The sequence below is a fragment of the Sciurus vulgaris genome (assembly GCF_902686455.1).
Source record: "Sciurus vulgaris genome assembly, chromosome: 16".
Classification (NCBI taxonomy): domain Eukaryota; kingdom Metazoa; phylum Chordata; class Mammalia; order Rodentia; family Sciuridae; genus Sciurus; species Sciurus vulgaris.
In genome coordinates, this window is record NC_136477.1 from 28,497,697 (window position 1) to 28,518,937 (window position 21,241).

At 44.7% G+C, this 21,241-nt stretch overlaps 1 protein-coding gene across 1 annotated transcript in view; it reads left to right on the plus strand.

Annotated features, from left to right (window-relative positions):
- DCLK3 (doublecortin like kinase 3) overlaps window positions 1–21,241 on the plus strand; it is a 51,700-nt gene that overhangs the window by 5,494 nt on the left and 24,965 nt on the right. The window contains exon 2 of the mRNA XM_079116379.1: window positions 16,738–18,605. Within this exon, the coding sequence (XP_078972505.1) occupies window positions 16,738–18,605 (1,868 nt within the window). The remainder of the gene's footprint in view (window positions 1–16,737; window positions 18,606–21,241) is intronic.

The following is a 21,241-nucleotide window of genomic DNA, read 5'->3' on the forward strand; positions in this document are numbered from 1 at the left end:
CCATTTTACCTGCAAATGCCATAATTTTATTCTTCTTTATGGCTGAATAATATTCCACTGTGTATATATACCACAGTTTCTTTATCTATTCACTGTTGAAGGGCATCTAGGTTGGTTCCACAATCTAGCTATTGTGAATTGAGCTGGTGTAAACATTGAAGTGGCTGCGTTAGCATTAAATATTTCTAAACTTGAGATACTTGGAGCTCTCCTATGATCATAAAACCAAAACACATATATAAATAAAATACCAACACAATCACAAACTGAATATATTCAGATCAATGTCCTGAATTTAATGTGATAAAATTTCATTTTTGCCAAAACTATTTCTGAACACTGTCACTCAGATTCTTAAGAGTTTGGTGTGCTATGTGCCATGCCACATGGCCTATGTGATGGCTCAATTCTCTCATCAGTTCCTTCTCTGTGTATTAAATCCAATTTGTGATTTTTCTTATTAGCCTGTGATGATTAAAGTTACATTTCATGGTTTTGACCACATTGATAATGAAATGATACTTGATAATGCAAAACTTGGTTATAATATGGTCATTTAGATGGTCCAGGATAATAAAAGAAATTGTCTTGAAGATGAAAGCACAAAGTTAAACAAAAAACCATTTCTTTGAGAGCTTGTAGACCCTCTTGAATGTCTGAGGATCCCCCAGGATTTGAGAAACAGGTGGAAAGGGAGAACCATTGGAGTGCCTCCTGAAGGGGAGAGAGATCAGCTTAATGGGTTGGAGACAACACTTAGGCCAGGATGTGCAGGGTAGGTGAGGCACAGGCAGGAAAGCCAGAGACAGCAAGCTGTGGAGGTCTCGGGTGGAGGTACAGACGGGACGAGGGTGGGAACCGAGGCAGTAGTTTAGGGAAGGGGGAAGGGGGGTGCTAGATTTGAGAGAGCTGCCTTGATCAGTTCCAGAGCTGCAAAAGCTGTTTATTAATCCCACAGAAAGAATTTGAAGGACTCAACAGAGAGGGACAAGGTTTGGGCATTTATTACTCAGGCATTCCTCAGGGGCTATGGGCTGAGACACCATGGAGGGCCAGGCTGCTTCTTCAAGAAGGGGCAGAGTGTAGGATAGGCTGTGTGCCCACTGTGCAGATGAATTTCTTCAGATGTTTTATGAGTGCTTTCCTTCACTTTACCACCAAGGTCTCTCCGCTTTGATTCCCTGCTGTGTCAGTGAGCTTTGTGTCACTGAGACCAGAAGACCTGACAAGAACAATGTAGAAGAGAGAAAGTTTATTTTGGCTCATGGTTTCAGGGGTGTCAGTTCATAGACGGCCAACTCTGTAGCCCTGGGCCTAAGGTGAGGCAGAACATTATGGTGGAAAGACCCAATGGAGGAAAGCAGCTCAGGACATGGCAACCAGGAAGCAGAAAGAGAGAGAGGCATGGGAGAGCGAGCTCTGCTCACCAGGACAAAATTTATACCCCAAAGGCATATCTCCAGTGACCTACTTCCTCCAGCCACATCCTCCTGCCTGCAGGTACTTCCCAGTTAATTCATATCAGTAGAGTAATCCATCCATTAGGTTACAGCTCTTGCAATCTTCATCATTTCACCTCCGAATGTCCTTGCATTGTTTCACACCTGAGCTTTTGGGGATACCACACATCCAAATCAAAAGACTTGCCTAAAGATTGGAGACAAGGGAAGTGGCCCGTTTTCCTTCTCCTTGCCCATGTTATCACATTCTTTGAAGTTCTTCTTATGTCACCACCAGGAGCAAGTGTTCCTGCTCACTGGCTGGTTATTACCCCAGCAGACCTTTAGGAACCCATGGGTCTTGACGGTGGGCTGCATGTGGAAGATGATGGAAGGGACGAGGAGTCAGGATGACTTTTTACCATGAGGATCTGGGGTGGTTGACATGCTAGTGATTAGGACGAGGACGACAGGTGTGCACAGCAAGGACAGAAAAGCTTAAGACCATAACCGTCTCAGACCATTTCTGTCATCCCATCTTTAACTGACATGTGCTTTCCTGAACTAGTTTTTCAGAAACTGCTGTACTCGTGGTGTCTATATTTCCTCTATGGAACATTGAATTAGTGATCATTAGAATGAATTGAGCGGCTTTATTAGCTTCTCTCTTGTGCCTGTTTCTTCTGATCTGCTGGAGTAGGTTCTGGACACTTTTTGCCCAATTAAGCACGATTTTTTTTTTGTCTTTTATTCATTTCAGAAAAGTGAAAAAAAAAAATTGAGAGCATTGCAGATGTTTGTGAGATAAAAGCTGTCATACTAAGCGAGATGAGTTATCTGCCCTCAGTTTTCAAGAGCTCAGTCACTTTCCGCCTTGTTCTTTTAGACAGATGCTTAAAATTCTCCATGGAGTGATGTGGCACAGGTTCAGTGATCTCTAGATAATTACATAATGAGGACAATGGAAACTTCACACTTTGGGGAAGTGGAAGGAAGAGAACACGAAGCCACACAAACAAACAAAAATTTCGCAGACAAGATAAAATCACATAATTTTCTAGAGTGAAATCTGGTGTTTGTTAAATTTTCAGTATTAAGTACTTAAAAATCTAACAGGGTTTCCTCATTATATAAATGATTAACCTAATGCACTTATGGATGGGAGGTGATAGGAACAAGCTGCCAGAGTGGCTTTTATGCTCTTGTTTCTGGTTGTGATGGACTTCTACTCTCTCTTGGTCTTGGCACAGGTGTGATCTTTATAGCAGAGCCACTGAGTCCTCCAGGGACACATATGACCTCCCCTCCTCTGCATCTCTTTGGAACTTGTGATTAAAGTCTTGTGATCAAGAGAATACCTGTCACCCCCAGAAACCACATGCTCCTTGAAGATAGCACTGTGTCTTTTTATCCCCAACCAGGGGAGCATTTTTGCCAGACAGCAGATTCACATCTGCCAGCTACTGCAGGACACCCTACAAGAAGCACATTTGGGCTTCAGGGTTGGTTGGAGGAACAGATCTCCTAACAATAACAGCTGTGATTTTAGGAGCATCTCTTCCAGGAATGGGTTCCATAAACCTAGCTGTACAGTTTCTTTGAGATATTGCCTGGTTTCAGATGGCTGCAGCCAGAGTTCTTTGGAGCTTGGGTCTCTACACCTATGGCAAAGACTGTTGATCCTGCCAGATAACCACATACTCACCTTTAGCAGATACTATCAGTCCCTCCATGGTTTGCCTTTCCTGTTCTGATGGTTCCCATTGCAAGCCACTGCAACCCTGTTTGAGGGCCTTCTCTGGTTGCAGAAGCAGGATTGACTCATTTTTGGTGCAGACAGGAAGTGCTGGGCAGTTTATATCCTTTGGACCAGTCCTCACGTGCTAACAGAGGGGACTAGTGGATCATTATCAGTTTCCTTGCTCCTCTGGTGGGACATCCAGGCACGCTGAGGCATGTTCTGCCCAGTCTCCCTGGAGATTCCCAGCAAAACTGAGCCCAGGTTGTCCACAGCAGTAACCTGCTGGCTCACATCACTGTTGTGACTTTAGTTCTTCATGTTCCTGCATTGCTTCTGGGGATCAGCCCCCTAGATGAACTCATATCTTTGTCTCAGGCTCATCTTGGGGGAAATCCCAACCTAAGATGCTTGTGCTTGAGGTCATGTGACCATCTCTGGCCAGCAGACAGTGGGTGGAAGTGCTGCATGTCATTTCTCATGCAAGAGTTAAGATCCAGAGCACCCTCCCTGCCTGTTCAGCAGCTGTGGCAACCCAGGGGCCATGCATTTTGGATGGGGGATCTGATGCTGCATGTTTCCTAGGGAGAATCTGACACGGGAGGACTGCTCAGTGCACACTGAACTCATAAGCAGGAAACTTGGCCTTTGAACTTTGGGGCATTTTTCAGTTGAGGCGCCAACCTACCTGACATGTAGCATCAGTACTGTCCTTTTGGGGTGCCACCACTTATGTCAGCTCACCCTCCATTTCTCCATCCTGGACTGATCCCTAAGAGCTCTCTGGGAGCTTTTACCTGTGATCTCTGTGAATGCTCCCCATTTCCAAACTCCTTCCTTCTTCAGTTGTTCGATAAATATCATAAAAGTAAAATTTATGCTTTTAGTTCATCTGGCAGTTATTGTGGTATTATTTGTCAGATGAAAATCCAAATTCATTTCTAAATTATTAACTAATTGTCCCAATATTGAATAAAAATTATTCTGACCTTCCTGCTGGGTTTGTAATCATCTTTTATTATAGATTCAATTGTTATGTGAAGTTGTATCTATTTTGGGCCTACAGTTTTTTTTTTTCCCCTTGAGTTCTTGTGCAAGTACCAAACACTGTCATTGTAGTTCTGTAATATATTTTACTATCTCATTACTCAACTCCTTGTTCTCCTTCAAAAGTTGCACTAGTACTGAAATTGCATGGAACCTACAAGTTACAATAGGGAAGAACCAGATACTGTCAAACAGGTGGTTTTAACAGTTAGGACTTAACATTCTAGAATGGACAGTCATTTCCATGGCTTGTCTGGTTCCTCTCACAGTTGAGTAGTTTTCCTTATGTTGATCCTGCACATTTCTTGTAAAAGTTAGTCCTAGGAATTTTCTATAGGTTGACCTTGTGAATGTTTTTACTTTTTCATGTTACTTCCCAACTTATTGCAGTTATATTGAAAAACTTGTGTGTGTGGGTATAAGCTTTCCAACATATATAGAAAATTAATATTTAAGTGGTATAAATGTATATAATTATAATTTTCTGTCTTGTAACTGACCACTTTCTAACTCTATTTTGAAGTGAAAACATATGAAACTGTGTCATAATATTCTATAAGCTCTAATTGCCTTTTCAGGTGATTCAGAATAAATAAGTAGGTATGTCCTACAATTGAAATAAATTCATGGAGGAAGGGAGGAATACAAAGAAAAGTCACACAAAGGAGTCGGGCATTTGGTAGGAATCCCTGGATCTTGTCCCCACTAGGACCAAATGCAGAATTATGGGAGCCATGAAAACAAACAGCTTGGGTTCATAATGTCCCACACATTTAAAACTTACCTGTAAGTGTTTCTGGTCAGAGACTTCACTAGCCCAAACATCAAAGTCTTCTAGGCAATTGGCACTTGTCAGTAATAACATCTTTATCTTTTGAGCCTGGATAATAAGAGATGATGTCCGAGGCAGCCACCTCCTCATTGATGCTGACAAGTGGAGCCTGGCAGGTCTGACTGGTTAATTTAAAAGTAAATGAAAGGACACCACATCCCTGATCAGGGTCTCACCTGTGTGCCAGATAAAACCCATATTATCAAACTTATTAACTTAAAAAGAAAAGAGAATAAGAAAATAAGTGTGCTAGCTTAGAGCTCCTTTTTCTTTTGGGGATTTTGGGGTCAACTGATGTCCAAGGGTTGCAGACCTCCCCAGTAATCGGATTTATGGGGAAGTTCCTGGATTCAGGGGTGTAAGTATACCATGCTTTGGGAAATGAAGCCTTTTGAAGCTTTTTTCCTTAATGTCATCATAGTAACTTAGAGTTCCAGTTAATTGATCGTTTTCTACAAGGACAGTACAACCGACAGTGTTTTACAGGTTTTCAAAGTTGGTATTTTCCAAAGATGTTCTATAGCCTGAGAGGAAAATAGGAATCCACATTTGCCATAAGGAACAAAGGGAACAAAGAATCTGAGAACCAGTTGACAGACTCTGGGGTTCCCATGTTCCCAGGAACATTTCTTAGTTATTTACTTTTTTTCCCCCAAATGCTTTGTCAACATTGCAAAGACTGCAGTGGCTGCCTAGTTCTCTTTATGTTTAGGTACAAGGTAGGTGCCTCCATGAAACTGTGTTCTTAGAGAGGAACATGGAGTGTTAGTGTTGAGGATTGAACCAGGGATTCTTAACCACTGAGCCACATCCTCAGCCTTGTTTATTTATTTATTTTTATTTTATTTTGAGACAGGTTCCTGCAAAGTTGCTTAGGGCTTTGCTAAGTTGCTGAGGCTGACCTTGAACTTGTGATCCTTGTGCCTCAGCCTCCCAAATCGCTGGGATTACAGGCATGTGCCTCCATACCCTACTGAGATTGGTATCTCTTTATCTTTTCCCCAGCATGCTCACAGGGCCACTAACAATGTATGTGCTTTTAAATAGTCTTAAGTAAGCATGTTAAGAACCAAAGAAAAATATACATGATAGATTTTTTTTTTTTTTAATTGGGAGGAGGAGGGAATTGGGCTTCAAATATCTGACTGTTTCAGGGAAATAAGGAAAGATTTCTGTTTTCTGTACTGCTTTGAGTAACTCAGAAACTCTGAGCAGCTCCTGGCTAGCTGGTTGTCTATGTCTGGAGGTTGTCACTGTGCTTTATTAACCTACAATTAACTACAATATACTAGAAGTGCAACCTTCTAGAAGCGAAGCCTTTTATAGCTTAAGAAAAATTTTTCCTTAAATATTCTTATGGTTCTTTTCCTACCCTTGACGGTATCAGTTTTTAGCATAAAAGCTACAAAATTAGATTCTGGGGATAATGACCATGAACTAGTCAGGCATTTGCTCACATGTTTTTACTGAGCATCTACTACACGCCACTGTGGTAGGCATGATCATTTTAATTAATGGTGTTAGTACTGAATTGGAGGACTGGGGATACAAAGGTTAAACATCATGCAAATGATGTGACATCTATAGTGTTAGGCACTCTGGAGGAAAGCAGGTGGGCATGTGAGGGGTGGGGTGATTGGAGAGTCTGCAGGGACTGATATGAGACTCCTGGCCAATCTAAAGGAAAGCAGGAAGGATGTGTGTGAAGGAAATAGCTTAAAGACCATCCAGGTACCTCTGGGTAATTCTACTTTATTTATTTTTTAATGAAGTGGAAGAGAAGAACTTTCTTATTCTGGAGTTCTAAAAATGCCACAAAATAGTCTGTGCTTATTCTTATTTTAAAATTTAAAGGCCTTTCATGGTGGGGGTCTAGAATCAGAACCTGAGATGTGGATGATTTTGCAGGTGATATTTGGGGGAGACCTCTCAGGAGAAGGGAACTTGGGGGTAAGGTGGTCAGAGGGTGGAATCAAGCAAGGAGGTGGCCTCAACTGGGGTCACCTACCTGGATCTGGGTGGGTAGCAGCAGCAGTCACAACAGTCTGCTGTCCTTGCAAAAAGTTGATGGCTACATAGCTTTAGATAAATTCGGGGGCAGAAAGAGATGGAAAACCCTGGGTTCCTGGCTGCTTGACTCCCCCAGCACATTCTGATGCTTCTGGACTCCTCAGGTGGGCTGCTTCCATCAACCCTACTGCACATTCATTGGGCTCTTCCATGTGACACCTATTCATTGCCAGCCTGCCACATGCTTGGAACTAGGTCTTTGCGTTTGGAATCTTGCCAAGCAGGATCCATTTAGTAGACTCAATTTTTGCAAATTATATATTTTTGCCAAATGCCAGGAGATGGAATTGTAAGGGCTTCCGAAGAAGCTTAACCACAGCCCCTGGAGAAACCAAAAGCTGCCAAGGTTTCCCTGTACCCAGGGGAGAGTCTTTGTTAAAACACTGCTTGTGATGCTCTCAAAAGGTGTGGACGCAGAGTTGGGCTTTTTGAAGGAACGTGTTCTTTTCTCCTCACTGATGCTGGTTTCTCAGCAGAAGAGCAGGCTTGCTGCCTCGGTGACATTGTTGTCAATTTGATTTTTTTTTTTTTTTTTTTTTGGGTGGTGCTGGGGATTGAACCCAGGGCCTTGGGTATGCTAGGCACGCACTGAGCTATGTCCCTAGCCCATCAATCTGACTTGACCACAGTGTGTGGAGTGCTCACCATGGTGGAAGACCTGATGCCTGTCGTCTTGTTGGTATTGACAGCCGTCCGGGAGGCTGGGCTGGTGGTGGCCTGGCAGGCTCCCACTGCACTGAGGACGGCAGGGTCCTCTTCCAGCAGAGATGTGGGCGAGGGTCCCTTGGCTCTGGCACTCAGGAGGGTACTGGGACTGCTGCTGGCACCTTGAGATGCCTGGTGGATGCCTTCTGCCATTAGGGTGTTGGCACCATGCCTTTCCTATTCTAAACCAGAAGAAAACCAAGCCCAGGCTGAATTCCCAGATGGAGGAGAAGTTTGCATCTTCCTCTGCTTTATGGCAACATCATTCTCCTTTGTTTGGAATCTTAATATACTTTGGGGAGTTGCCTTTTTAGATCATCCTGTCTACAGGGATATCAGGGAAAACCTACCTGTTTCTTGCCAGCTGTAGGAATACTGTGTGACTGTATTTTGCCTAATTGGGATGCTGGCTGGCTTAACAACTAGGGCAGAGCTAAATGAAACTGCTTTGCTTAGGTGTTGATGGCTGCAGATGAGTCTGAGCCCCACTCCATTTCTTTGGAAGGTTGCCATGAATTTTTTTTTTATTCCAGGATTACAAGTAACACTCTGAACTTGTCAGGGTCATCCTTCAAAAAGATTCAGGATCTGTGGAAGAATCGTTTTAGTTCTTACTAGCTAGCTGTGTGACCTTTGGATCATTGCTTACTTTTCTGGTCTATAGTTGTATGTGTTAGTTGGGAGTGATGGGCTGCTGGGAGATGTGTTTTCAGTTCCAGTGTGCAAAGATTTGCACCCACACAGTCTTTGCATCCAACACACATGTCTTCCTTAGATTGGATTCATGACACTACTTTTGTTTACAAAGGATTTGTATTTCAACATAAGCTGCTTGTGAGACTTTTTACCAGCAAGTGAATTTGACTGTGTCAACAATCATTTACTGAATATTTATAGTTCTCCCTCAGCGGGGGGTACCTAAATCGACGGCACCATAAAACTATTTAAGTTATTCATTTTTTTCTTGAGTGAACTTTGATAATATGTGACTTTCATGGAATTCATTCATTTCTTTTGTCTCACTTATTGGTATGAGACTATTCATAATATTTCCTTTTATTTATTTTTAAGATAATTTTATTTTATTTGTTCTAATTAGTTGCATGACAGTAGAATGCATTTATATATTTTGATAGATCATACATAAAGAAAGTGTAATCTCTTATTTTTCTGATTTTACATATTGCAGGATCACATGGGTCATGCAGGCAGTCATGCATGTAATAATGTCTGCTTCACTCTACTATCCTTCCTTCCCCCACACCCCTTCCCCTCCCTTCACTCCTCTCTATCCAATATAAAGTAACTCTATTCTTCCCTATCCTCACCCCCCCCCTCCACTTATTGTGAATTAGCTTCCACATATCAGAGAAAACATTCGGCCTTTGGTTTTTTGGGTTTGACTTACTTCACTTACCATGATATTCTGTAACTCCATCCATTTACCAGCAAATGCCAGGATTTCATTCTTCTTTAAAGCTGAGTAATATTCCATCATATATATTTAATCACATTTTGTTTATCCATTCATCTGTTGAAGGCATCTAGGTTGGTTCCGTAGTTTAGCTATTGTAAATTGAGCTGCTGTCAACATTGATGTAAACCACCCCAGTGTTTGAATGAAAGCTGTATGTTTTGGGGAAACATTTCTTCTTAGAGTTATTTTGCTTGCTTGTTATTTAATCGTATGTTGTCCATGGAGGTTGTCATATCAAGGAGTCAAAATTCTTTAAGAATAACTTTTAAAAAGAATCTGCAAGTGGTTGGCCTCCTCTACCCTGTGCAGCAATGGGTAAGGAAGTCTCCACCTGCTCTTCAGATACACCTGTGGTGACAGCGGGGTCAGTGTCCAGGTGTGGGCTCTGACAGAAGGTTCAGGCATTCCAAATGTCCTGAGTCCATTTAAAATCCCTTCAGACCCAAGTGTGAAGATGTGGAAATGAGATAGATGCACTTCGTCTTTCTTGAGAAGAAGTTGAGGGAGCCTGCTTTTCAAATGATTTTTGCAGCTTTGTCTGCACGCAGGGAATGTGGCAGAGCTCCGTTGAGCCGGGGTGTTTGAATGTGCTGTTGACACAGACCAGTGGAGATGAGTGGGCTGCTGGAGGCCCTGGAGGTGCATTACCAGGCAAAACAAGTAAACTTTAAAGTCTTAGAGGCATCTGGGCAGCTGAAGGGAAAGCAGTTCCAAGGTGGGGTGTACTTAGCCCACTCTTCCATGTGAACACACCCAAAGTGCCTCCCTGAACAGCACCTGGAAAAGCAAAACTCAGCCCAAGCCCAAGGTGACTGTGAATCTTGCTGCAACAGACAACTGAGATTAAATATCCAGGTCACAGAAATCAGCAGCCTGCTTGGGAGCCCCGCCCTCCCGGAGTTTCAGAGTGGCTGGTGCAGCCCTGGGGATGCTGGAGGACTAGGAGGAAACTTTAAACCCAGGGGTGAGAAGGAAAGATCAGCTTTCCCTGGGGAGAGCGCTGGTCTCAGCAAACCAGCGTCCGGTGTCCCTGAGAAGGGCAATGTGGGGAATTGGGCGGGAGCATTGGAGAGGCTCCCAGACACTGGCATGAAGAGGCCGCTGGTGAAGAGGGCCCTGACAGGAAAGGACGGTCTACAGGCTGTGGAGAAAGGTTGGAAAGCAGCAGGAGAGTCCATCCGCAGGAAAGTGGGCAGCTGGAGGGAAAGTGGAGATAAGGTTATTGTTAGGGTGGCTGGTGTGCCTGAGGTGTCCCCAGCCCTGGGAGCACATGAGGCCATGTTAATATTAATGCCCAGCTTGGCGAATCTTACTGGACTCTCCTGCTCATACAGGCCCTCTGCCAGTGTCCTCAGAGTCCCCAGAGTAGGATGTCACCTGTGCTCAGGGGCACCATGGCTTGCAGCTCCTGTTCTTCCTCCAGGTGTCCTGTCACTCCTGATACTCCCCCTTCCCCAGCGCTGCCCTCCTGCTGTCACTGTCTCCCCAAGGCCCCTCATGGCCTTCCCCTGATTCTGCTGAGGCTGCCAAGCCCCAAAGCCTCCCAAAGGCTTTGGCAACAGCTTCTTCCACATCCATCCTTCTCTCTGGTCCCCAGAGGTGCTTCACCAGCTGTTCTGGGATCCAGGAGTGCAGGGCAGATGCCATCCTGGTGCTCCTTGTCATTGCCTGCTGTGCCTTTATGTCCTCCCAGGGGTCTACAGTTTCCTGTGCACAAACTCTCCTTCCCTTTCCAACTACCCGCTTGTCTGCCTGTTTGGCAACTGGTGCAGATAGGTCCTGGAGAAGCACACCCACCATGGACCAAAGCCAATCCTGGATCCTAGTTTGGATTTAATTGGGTCCTGCTGCCACACTTAAAAGGCTATACAAGTCCATATGTACTAGTCCAAGGGCTTTATTGCCCTAGAAGCCCAAACCCTTTGCTTTTGTTACCTCTCTACAAATTTGTCACTCTCCTAAACTTGATGATTAGAAGAGTTGTAGTCTAATAAATAAACAAAATAATATAGGCAGTTAGGCAGGAAAGTGGATTAATGTGACCTGTAGTCACTTTGTCACTTTGGCAGCTTTTCCAGCTTAGTTAGGTGCGGCATGGAGTCCAGTTATGCAAATTCATCTTACCTGCAGCAGCAGATAGGAAATGTGATTTCTGGGACCCAACCCCACTTGGCCATGCTGGTTCATTTAGAGTTTATTGGCTCCCACTGGAGTCAGGGCAGCTTCAGGTCAGTGAGCAGGAAGCTGCTCTCTCTCTCCAGAAGAGCTATGTGCTTATGTTTGCTGGAGAGTTTCTTATTGTCCTGTTCCTACTGGTTTTCTATGTCAATGGCTCCATGAACAACAGATTCATCCGTCTGGGTCACACACAGCCTCACATTCTCTCTGACCTTGAGATGTGCATGGATTTGGGGAATACCCAAGGTTGCAAGTCCTATTTTCTTTTAGAGTGGGGGGAAAAATAAGCACAGCGGAGTACCCATCTAGGGCAAGCTGACCATCTAGGTCAGCATGAGTGAGATATTAATGCTGTTTGGTAGGTGGGGAAACCGAGGTTTAGAAAGATTATGCAATGTTTCTAGGAGAATCCAGATAATAAGAGCTTGGCAGGGCCACAGAGTCTGAGTCCATGCTCAGTGTTCTTTGCACAACAATAAAATGAAGCTTTATCAAACTAAAGAAATGTAGGTCTCTTCCCTATCTCTATTAGTTTTCTTGGCAGATTTCCTTGTGGAAATTGATGTCTGGGATCATGTTTTCTTCCTTCCTTCTTTTTTCCTTCCTTTTCTCTTCTTTCTCCCAGTACTGAGGAAGATCATGTTTTCTTTCGTTTCATGTATTTAATCTTCTTAGGAGGTCTGCTCTGTGAGGCTGCTGGTGCCAGGTGCTGGTGGTAGTGACACTCAGCTGGAAGACTGAAGTCCACATTTACATCTGATGTTAGGGTTGAGTCTTGCTCCCCAAATCTTGAGTTTACTCTCTATAATAGGGCGAAGTAGGGGAGTTTACACAATCTTGGTCTCTGCCTTTGGAGTTTTTATAGTTTAGTTAAGAGGGAGAATACTTACACCTACTAAGATGAAGCAACAATTAGCCAAGAGGTGTGGCAGAGCTTGGATCTCAAGCATTTGTGCTAAATCTTGGTTTAAGGAATGAGCAGTGCTTCTGAGAAGGTGGGAGCTTTTGTTGTGAACTTGCTAGGACAGGGCAGGTGTGGTGGTAGAGGTGGACCTTAGACCTTTAAGGTGGTGAGAACTGGATGGGTTGGGGAGTGAGGGTGGAGTGGGATTGAGATGGGTGGGGCCTGCTGGGTGGGGCCTTACCTGTCATTCTCATGGGGTTTGGGTTTGACCCTTGATGGTAATGAGGAGCTACTGTAGGTTTTTGAGCAGAAGAGTGGATTATCAAAAGCAGTCCTCGTTCATTTGTATGATGTGTATGGTCAGTTGGGCTAGAGAGAACCCTATGGACCTTTGTATTAGGGGCATATGAAGCAAAAGCAGTGGTATTGTCAAATTGAGGCCAATTTACATTACTGTAGGAAATGAGCAGAAAGATAGAGTGTTACAAGAGTGTGCTTTCCCTTTGTCACTTGCTTCCTGGGAAGCTACTGGTTTGGTGGCTGAGAGGTGGGGGTTGGGATGTTCAATTTTTGCTCTCTATACCTTTTGTAGCTTCATAAACGATTTATCATTGATGTAGGGATAGAGTATGGATTCAATTAGATTAGGTTGAGCCTTCTGAAATTTCTGATTTGTGTAGGTCAAAACAGATAGATCGGGGCTGGGGATATAGCTCACTTGGTAGAGTGCTTGCCTTCCACGCACAAGGTCTTGAGTTCAATCCCCAGCAGCGCACACACACACCCACACACACACACAAATTGAGAGATCTACTGGCAATTTCCTATGGCTCTGTTTCATCAATTTTGCAAGTAAATTGTTGGAGATGAATAGATGGTGGTTGGCCTAGGGCTTTCTGGTAGGGTGATTGGGGTAGGTACCGGAACAATGCTGCTGTGGTGAGTCTGAAATACTTGGTGCACAGTGTCCTTGGGGATGAGAATGTTCTTGGAGGCTGAGCCCAGGGCTATGCCCCTGCCCACATTGTTTGCTTTCCCTGTGGATGGACCAGGCATTTAGAGTCTCCTTATTTTTTTTTTTTTTTTCTCTTGCTTGTAAAGAAAAACACTTTGCTCTGGACTAAGAACTTTAAAGGAGGAAGCTGGGCCTGTGGAAGAGAGGATTGAAATGGGTTTCGTTTTCCTGCCGCTCCCCAGTAGCTTGATGCAGACAGAACCAGAGGTACCATTGCTGCAGGTCCCAGTTATGCTGGGAAGGTGGCGACTGAGTTCTCATTCTTGCCTCAGACTGTACAGCTTCTGAGTGAGTTTGTGAATGCCTGGTTGGTGGACTGATCATGCCTGATGCTGTGTGGCAGGGGCTGAGCTGCTCGGTCTGTACATTATGTTTGTGCCCTTGGATGACAGATGCTCTTGTGGAGTCCTGTCTTAGTTCAGGGATGGAATGTTCTCCCAACCACAAGGGGTCAAGAGGAGTTGTGAGGGAGAGGCTGCTGCATCTGTCTTAGCCTTCCCAAGAGCACGTCCCTTCCTCCTCCCACCCCAACTGTGGGTCCCATTGTGCCAAATCACCCATCACCGTACCCTGACTCTACAGAGGGAGTGCTTGGGATCACCATGACTTGTGTCCTTGTCATTCTAAGTCACCACACAATCTGTAAGGTCCATCAGTGCTCATCCTGTTCTACAAGTACCACTTTATGTCTCTAAAATCCCAGTTAAGACCTTCCTCTGGGAACTTCCCGAGCCCCTTTCTATGCTAGGATCTCTAGCATCCTTAATATATTCACTGGATGCTTCTTCCATCTCCTGGTCCCCCCTAAGGATCCCACCCCATTTTCTTTGCTGGAATAGAGAATTCTTCTTTTCCAGAGACTGTGGAGTTTGATGGCAGGGCTCAGAATTTGGCATTTCAGTCTGTTTCAGGGCTATTATTTTTCTTCTCTCCTATAACATGCTTCCTCAGTTGAGAGTTCTAACATACCCTTTTGCCTTGGCACCTCATATAGGCCTGCCCGTACCTTATTTACTTTATCTACCTTACCAGAGTTTTCTGTTCCACCTTGAGTTTTACCTTCATTTGTGATAACCTCAACATCCATATGGACAACCTGACCTGCCCTACACTAGGGTTCCTCAGTCCTTCTATTGGGGTGCTTCACCTCATCTAATGTTAAAGGCCCAACTCAGTATCTGTATCTATGCTGTGTCTGTGTCTATGTCTAGATACTGACCTTTAAGCGCTCTTGGTTGCTCATTCTCCTGGAACTTCCATTTGATCTACCCCTTGAGGCCCCCAAGTTTTTCTGGTGTGTCCTTCCTCCTCTGACCTCATCTGATGGTCTGTCCCTAGGGCTTCCTTATCCTTTCCCTTCCTCTGCTGGGAAAAGCCCCAGTCTGGGAGATTAGCTAAGATACTTTCCTCTGTCACTGCTTCTCAGAGAAAATATTTAGGACCTTATTTGCTTAATTTGACAGGTATATGTCCAGGATCCTACTCCTTGTGAAGCACCACAAGCCAAATGAGTGAGAACCCCAACCCTTTGCTTACAAGCATTTGAGGGTCACCTTCTTTCTGTTCCCCAGTGCAGGAAATGCAAACTAGTTATCAGTGCTGCAGATTTCTGTCTCTCTTTCTTCACCAACGGTCCCTGACAGAGGGAGGCAGAGCCATTTGAAGGATTGTGAGAAGAAAAAGGATAACAGATGCCCATAAATAAATCCTTTAACTGTAAATGTGATTGTTAAGCTCATAAATTTGTGGCATGTGGGAAGATCAGTACCAGCCGCTATCTTGTCATCTGATCTGACACCTGTGTCTAGATGGAAATCATCTCAGAACAGATTGTATGTTATAATTAAAAAACAAAAAAACATTCTGTGTGGAAATGCTGGGCCAAACTGCCCCTCCTGGCACAACTGGAGTTTCTGCTATAGTTGATCCAGATACACTTATAAATAATTACTTTTAACTTCTTTCTTAAGGAAATATGCATGGCAGATTCCTATGTATAGGGTGTGACATATGAATCCTGTGGGGTAACTTTAACAATTCTCAGCCAACCCTCAAGGTTTAATGGAATTACAGATTCTATTTTCTGATTTTTTGTCAGACCAGCATAGAAATTGGGGAAATTATTTTACCTCAGCTGGGTACAGTTGATCAGGAAATTCAAAGTCTTATTTTATTCTTATATATTCTCATTATCTAAGCTCTGAACATTTATGAGACTTTGGTTCCCACCCCCACCTTTTCTCTCTCTCTGTCTTTCTCTCTCTCTTTCCAGTGCTGGAGATCAAACCCAGGGTCTTGCACATGCTAAAGCATGTGTTCTACCATTGAGCTACACACCTAACTCCTTTCTTTATTTTAGTAAGTGGAGGAAAAAAACCATCTGGAGGAGGAAGTTTCTATACTTAGTTTGAAACCTCTTTTAATTTCATTTTGCCAATGTCTAATGCAAGAGCATCCCAATTAGAGTAAGAAATACCCACCACATCATGGCACATCTAGCATTTCTCATGATGTCAGGCAAGGCTGTGCACCATAGACTTTTACTTTATCAGTAATGTCACTAATTAAATGAAATTATAATACAAAATAGATATTAAGATTATAAGAAAAGTCTTGATAACTGGCAATTACTGTGTCCTCACTGGGTGTCAAGCACTGTGTTTAGGGAACTATAATCATTTTCTTACTTACTCTTCACAAAATCCTGGGAGGAAGGTGTTATCATTCCTACTTTATGGATGAAACATCTGAAACAAAAATAATTTGTCCAGGTTCACATAGTAGTCAATGGCCACTTCAGGATTAAAATCTGGGTCTGTCTCAAACCCTGTGATCATAACCTCTTCCCCTATTGCCTTAGCTAATTAAATTGAAAATCTAGCTGGGAAAGTTGTTGTTGGTAAAGAGGTGGGTGAATCTGCACACCATAATGTTCCAGGATGTTCTGGCTTCCTGTTGCTTCCTAGGCAGTGAACATTGGACCTCTCATCTCAGTTGTAGGTCCTTGAAGCCCATTTACTTTGGAGAAGATGGGGTTGCATGTGCAGAGCCAGCCCATGCCGCTAGAGGCCCCCAACGTTTGATTGGTCTGGGGAGTGGGTCCCTGAGAGGCTGCAGGCGTAGCCTCAGCCCAGTGCTAACTCCGTTCTGCATTGCTGGTGTCTCATAGAGGAGACTGGGGACAAGACCTAAGGTATAAGGACTCCATGATTTCAAGCAGATTCCCAGAGACCACACTTAGTAGAATAAGAATCCTTAGTACGGTCCGGTGGAGCCTGAGCGCTCTTTGAACGTACATAGACTGATGTGCTGTTGTCCTTTTTCTGTTGCAGGACATCGAGGCCTATGTGACCATTCTCTGAAATATTTAAGCTCTAAAATCACAGAGCGAAGGCTGCAGGGCACCTGGCTGCCTCCTGGCCGAGGGAACCTGGAGAAACCATTCCTGGGGCCACGTGGCTCTGTCATGCCCATGTTCAGTCCCCAGAATGGCCTTCACTCCGTCCAGGCTGAGAACAGCCCACTGAAGCCCAGGGTGGTGACCGTAGTGAAGCTGGGCGGGCAGCCCCTCCGCAAGGTCACCCTGCTCCTTAACAGGCGGTCGGTGCAGACGTTCGAGCAGCTCATAGCAGACATCTCAGAAGCCTTGGGCTTTCCCAGGTGGAAGAATGATCGTGTGAGGAAGCTCTTTAACCTGAAGGGCAGGGAAATCAGGAGTGTCTCTGATTTCTTCAGGGAAGGGGATGCTTTCATAGCCATGGGCAAAGAACCATTGACCTTGAAGAGCATTCAGGTGGCTGTAGAAGAACTGTATCCTAACAGAAACCGGGCTCTGACATTGACCCAGCACAGCCGCGTCCCTTCTCCAAGGCTGAGAAGCAGACTCTATGGCAAGACTCTGAAAGGAGGTCATCACTGTGGGGAGACGGGGCGCAGCGGTGAGGCTGCCGGGAGCAAGGCAGCCATTGGGCATCAGGGGAAGTCCCCCCAGGAGCCGGTGCTGGAGGACAAGGTGAGGGCCCAGAAGAAGTGGGTGGGGGGAAGACGGGAGCCTGAAGCAGGTGGCAAGCCGCCCAGGGAAACTGCTCTGGAAGAAAGGCATGCAAGTGGAGAGAAGCACCTGGGGGTGGAGATCGAAAAGACCTCAGGGGAGATTATCAGATGTGAGAAGTGCAAGCGAGAGAGGGAGCTCCAGCAGAGCCTGCAGAGGGAGAGGCTCTCCCTGGGGGCCAGCGAGCTGGACATGGGCAAGTGCCAAAGGTACGACGTGGACAAGCTGGTGAGGACGAGAAGCTGCAGGAGGTCTCCAGAGGCGAACCCTGCAGGCGGGGAGGAAGGGTGGAAAGGAGACAGCCACAGGAACAGCCCCAGGAATCCCACTCAAGAGCTGAGGAGACCCAGCAAGAGCACGGACAAGAAAGTAGACAGAGACCCAGAGGATCAGGAAAGCCACCATCAGGGAGCCACTAAGGCCAAGAAGGACGGGGTGGAGAGTGCACCAGCCACAGAGGAGGGGCAGAGAGATGTGAAGAAAGATGCCAAGCATGTTTGCAGGAGCAAGCATGGTGGCTGGCTCCTGAGAGAGCCCCAGGCTGACCTTGAGAAGCTCCCCAGGACCCGAGAGGAGGAGAAGGAGGCAGAGAAGGAGAAGAAGCCAGGTACATCAGGAGGGAGAAAGGTGGCTCTCAGAGATGACACCCCTGCTAGGGTAGAGAAAGAGCCCAAGACAAGGCCAGAAGAGAACAAGCCAGAAAGGCCCAGCAACCGGAAGCTGCGGCCTGCGGGCATCATCTCAGCAAATGTGGAGAAGCACTATGAGATGGGCCGGGTCATCGGGGATGGGAATTTTGCCGTGGTGAAGGAGTGCAGGCACCGGGAGACCAGGCAGGCCTACGCCATGAAGATCATCGACAAGTCCAAACTCAAGGGTAAGGAGGACATAGTTGACAGCGAGATCTTAATCATCCAGAGCCTCTCTCACCCCAACATAGTGAAATTGCACGAGGTATATGAAACGGAAACAGAAATCTACCTGATCATGGAGTATGTGCAGGGAGGGGACCTTTTTGATGCCATCATAGAAAGTGTGAAGTTTCCGGAGCCTGAGGCTGCCCTCATGATCATGGACTTATGTAAAGCCCTGGTCCACCTGCATGACAAGAACATCGTCCACCGGGATCTCAAGCCGGAAAATCTCCTGGTAAGCCTCATTTTTGCTACTGTGGGGTAGTTTTTTTTTTTTTTTTTTAATGGGATAAAATAAATATTAATTGCTTCATATCCTATTACCTTTACATACTAGGACATTACCTTTATGTTATTTTAGCATACTTGTTCTAATTTTTTCAACTGTAGTTAGATTTTGTAGGTTGCTGAGATAAATTGGTTTTGATGAAATTACTGAAAAATAAACCTTGCCATTTAAATAAATGAAAACTGTTTCCTCGGGAGAAAAAAAAATTTGCTTGGATGGTCACCAGGCAGACTTAATTTCTTGATCTTTTGCACATCCTCTGGCCCAGGTACTGGGGTGTCCATGGATGGCAGTTTCTGCCTAGGCTTGGTGCCTACCATTGACTGACTTTCCACTGAGACCCTCCCTATGGCCCTTTTGAGGATACTATTTTGCCAGGGAATTCTAAAGGGATGATAGTTTGCAGGTGTCTGTGTGTGGAATGGTAAGGGGCTGACCCTGAAATCAGATATCCTGGGTTTGAACCCTGGCTTTCTTAGTTACTCACTTCAGGATAAGCCCTTTACCTCTCTGAGCCTCAGTTTACTCATTTTTAAGAGAAAAATAACAATAGCACAATAGGGAGTACAGATGAAGCATAGGAAAGAGGAGCAGCCCTTGACTGCAGGGAGCTAGCCTGGTATTCCCAGCTCAACTGTGGTGTTCTACTGTTGAACACATATAGTTTTATAGAGCACCAACCTCTGATAGGGCCACCCTGTGACCATGATGTATCAAGACAAAAACCAGACTCCTTTATAATAATGTACGCATGCAGATAATAACAAATATGGCCATGTATCCGCCATTGACTATGATCAGAAATTGCCTTGCCTCATTCCTCCCACCTCCAAATGGGAATTACAAAGGTATTCCACCCTGGAAGGACTCCTATTTCCTGACACTATCCAGAGCAAACCCCTTGCTTTTTTCAACTCTCCCCCAAATCATGTAACACAGCCCAAACCTCATGAGAAGGCCTTTGGACACCCTCTTGCTGAGATGCCAGCATTCTCCCTTTTGCTGTGAGTTGATAAACCCCACGGGTCTGACCATAAGTGTATTCCTGGACGTCTTTGTCAGGACAGCAGCCTCACACTGTCACCATCTGGAGTCTGTATTCCACTTTTTTATTTTAATTTAAAATTTTTTATTTCTTCCTTTTCTTTTCCTTTAATTTGTATTGGTGTATGTTAACTATATGTAATAGTGGGATCCATTATGCCACATTCCTACATGCATGTAATTTGATCACCCTCCTTCCCCAATAACTTCCCTTTCCTTCCCGTCCTCCTTCCCCGATCCTTTGCCCTACTCCACTGACCTCCCTGTTTCCCACTGTCTTCTCCATAGCCCTGACCACCACCTGAAACATTCTTCACTTTCCTGTCTTCCTTCTCTTACTGGGAAGAAAGTTCCATGACAACAGAGGCTCTGTTTTATTCAGACTATACCCTGAAACCTAGAACAGTCCTGTCGCACGGTAGAGATTTAATATGTAAACACAGGTTGGATGGATGAATAAAGACCACAGCAGACTGCGGGAGATAGCCGGCAGTTCACCAGTGGCAGCTGCTATTATTATCATCACATTGGAAACAACTCTGATATCAAGCTGGCTATCACAGTAAGCACTCAAAGCCACATTGCTGCAGACATAGCAATAGCAAATGGAGACAAAATGATTTCAGTGAGCTGTATTTTGCAGGGAGAAAGGGATGTAGCTGGTTTCCCTGAATTGTCATGGCTATAGATCAGTTCTGAAAACATTACTCCAGTACATTAACCACTCTTAAACTGCTTCTGCAAGCAGACTGAAACGCAGAGTACATCATGCTAATTATTTGGCAAAACGAGGTCTATGTTGACCACGAAATCAGACAACCTTGTTTATGCCCAGTTTTTGAAATTGCAGAAGTAATTTGGCTGGTCACCTGAGTGGTCTGAATTACGTTCAAATAACACCCTCTCAGGAAAAAAAGATATTGTTTTGCATTAATTAGATGCCCTTGTCCTTCTTTCACTCATGTTTAAATTATTTCTGTCTTTTGTGTCTGAGGTCAAATATTTTCCATGTATGATGTGTTGTGAACTGTTGATTATGACATTTGGAATTGCAATAGGTGTGTGTGTGTGTGTGTGTGTGTGTGTGTGTGTGTGTCAGTGTCTGTTTTGAACAAATGACTCTTCTGTTTTCACCAAATTGTTTAAGCAGGAGGGACTGATTAGAGGCTTGAGTGGGTCCCATGAGCTGAACATTTTGGACATGCACCTCCTAAAGCATTATCACAGTTACACAAGTTCTCAAATGTGTGGAACAAGATCCTCTGCTCTATAGGACTGTTTTCTTGTGGGGACAATTAGCTTAGCTTGTATTTTCTAACAAGCTCCTGGAACCCATCTGTTGCTTTGCTCATCTCTTGGGCAATCAAGGCTCTCACTTGTGTGAAGGGACTTTTGCCAGCAATTTTAAATGGCATGGAGTGTAGAATGATGGAAAAGTTCACTCGAAGAAGTAGAGACACTGTAAGGAATATGTTTAGTAAGGACAAGCTGATTGCCTCTGAAGTCTTTTGGCAATTCTTTATGGACTTCAATGTCAG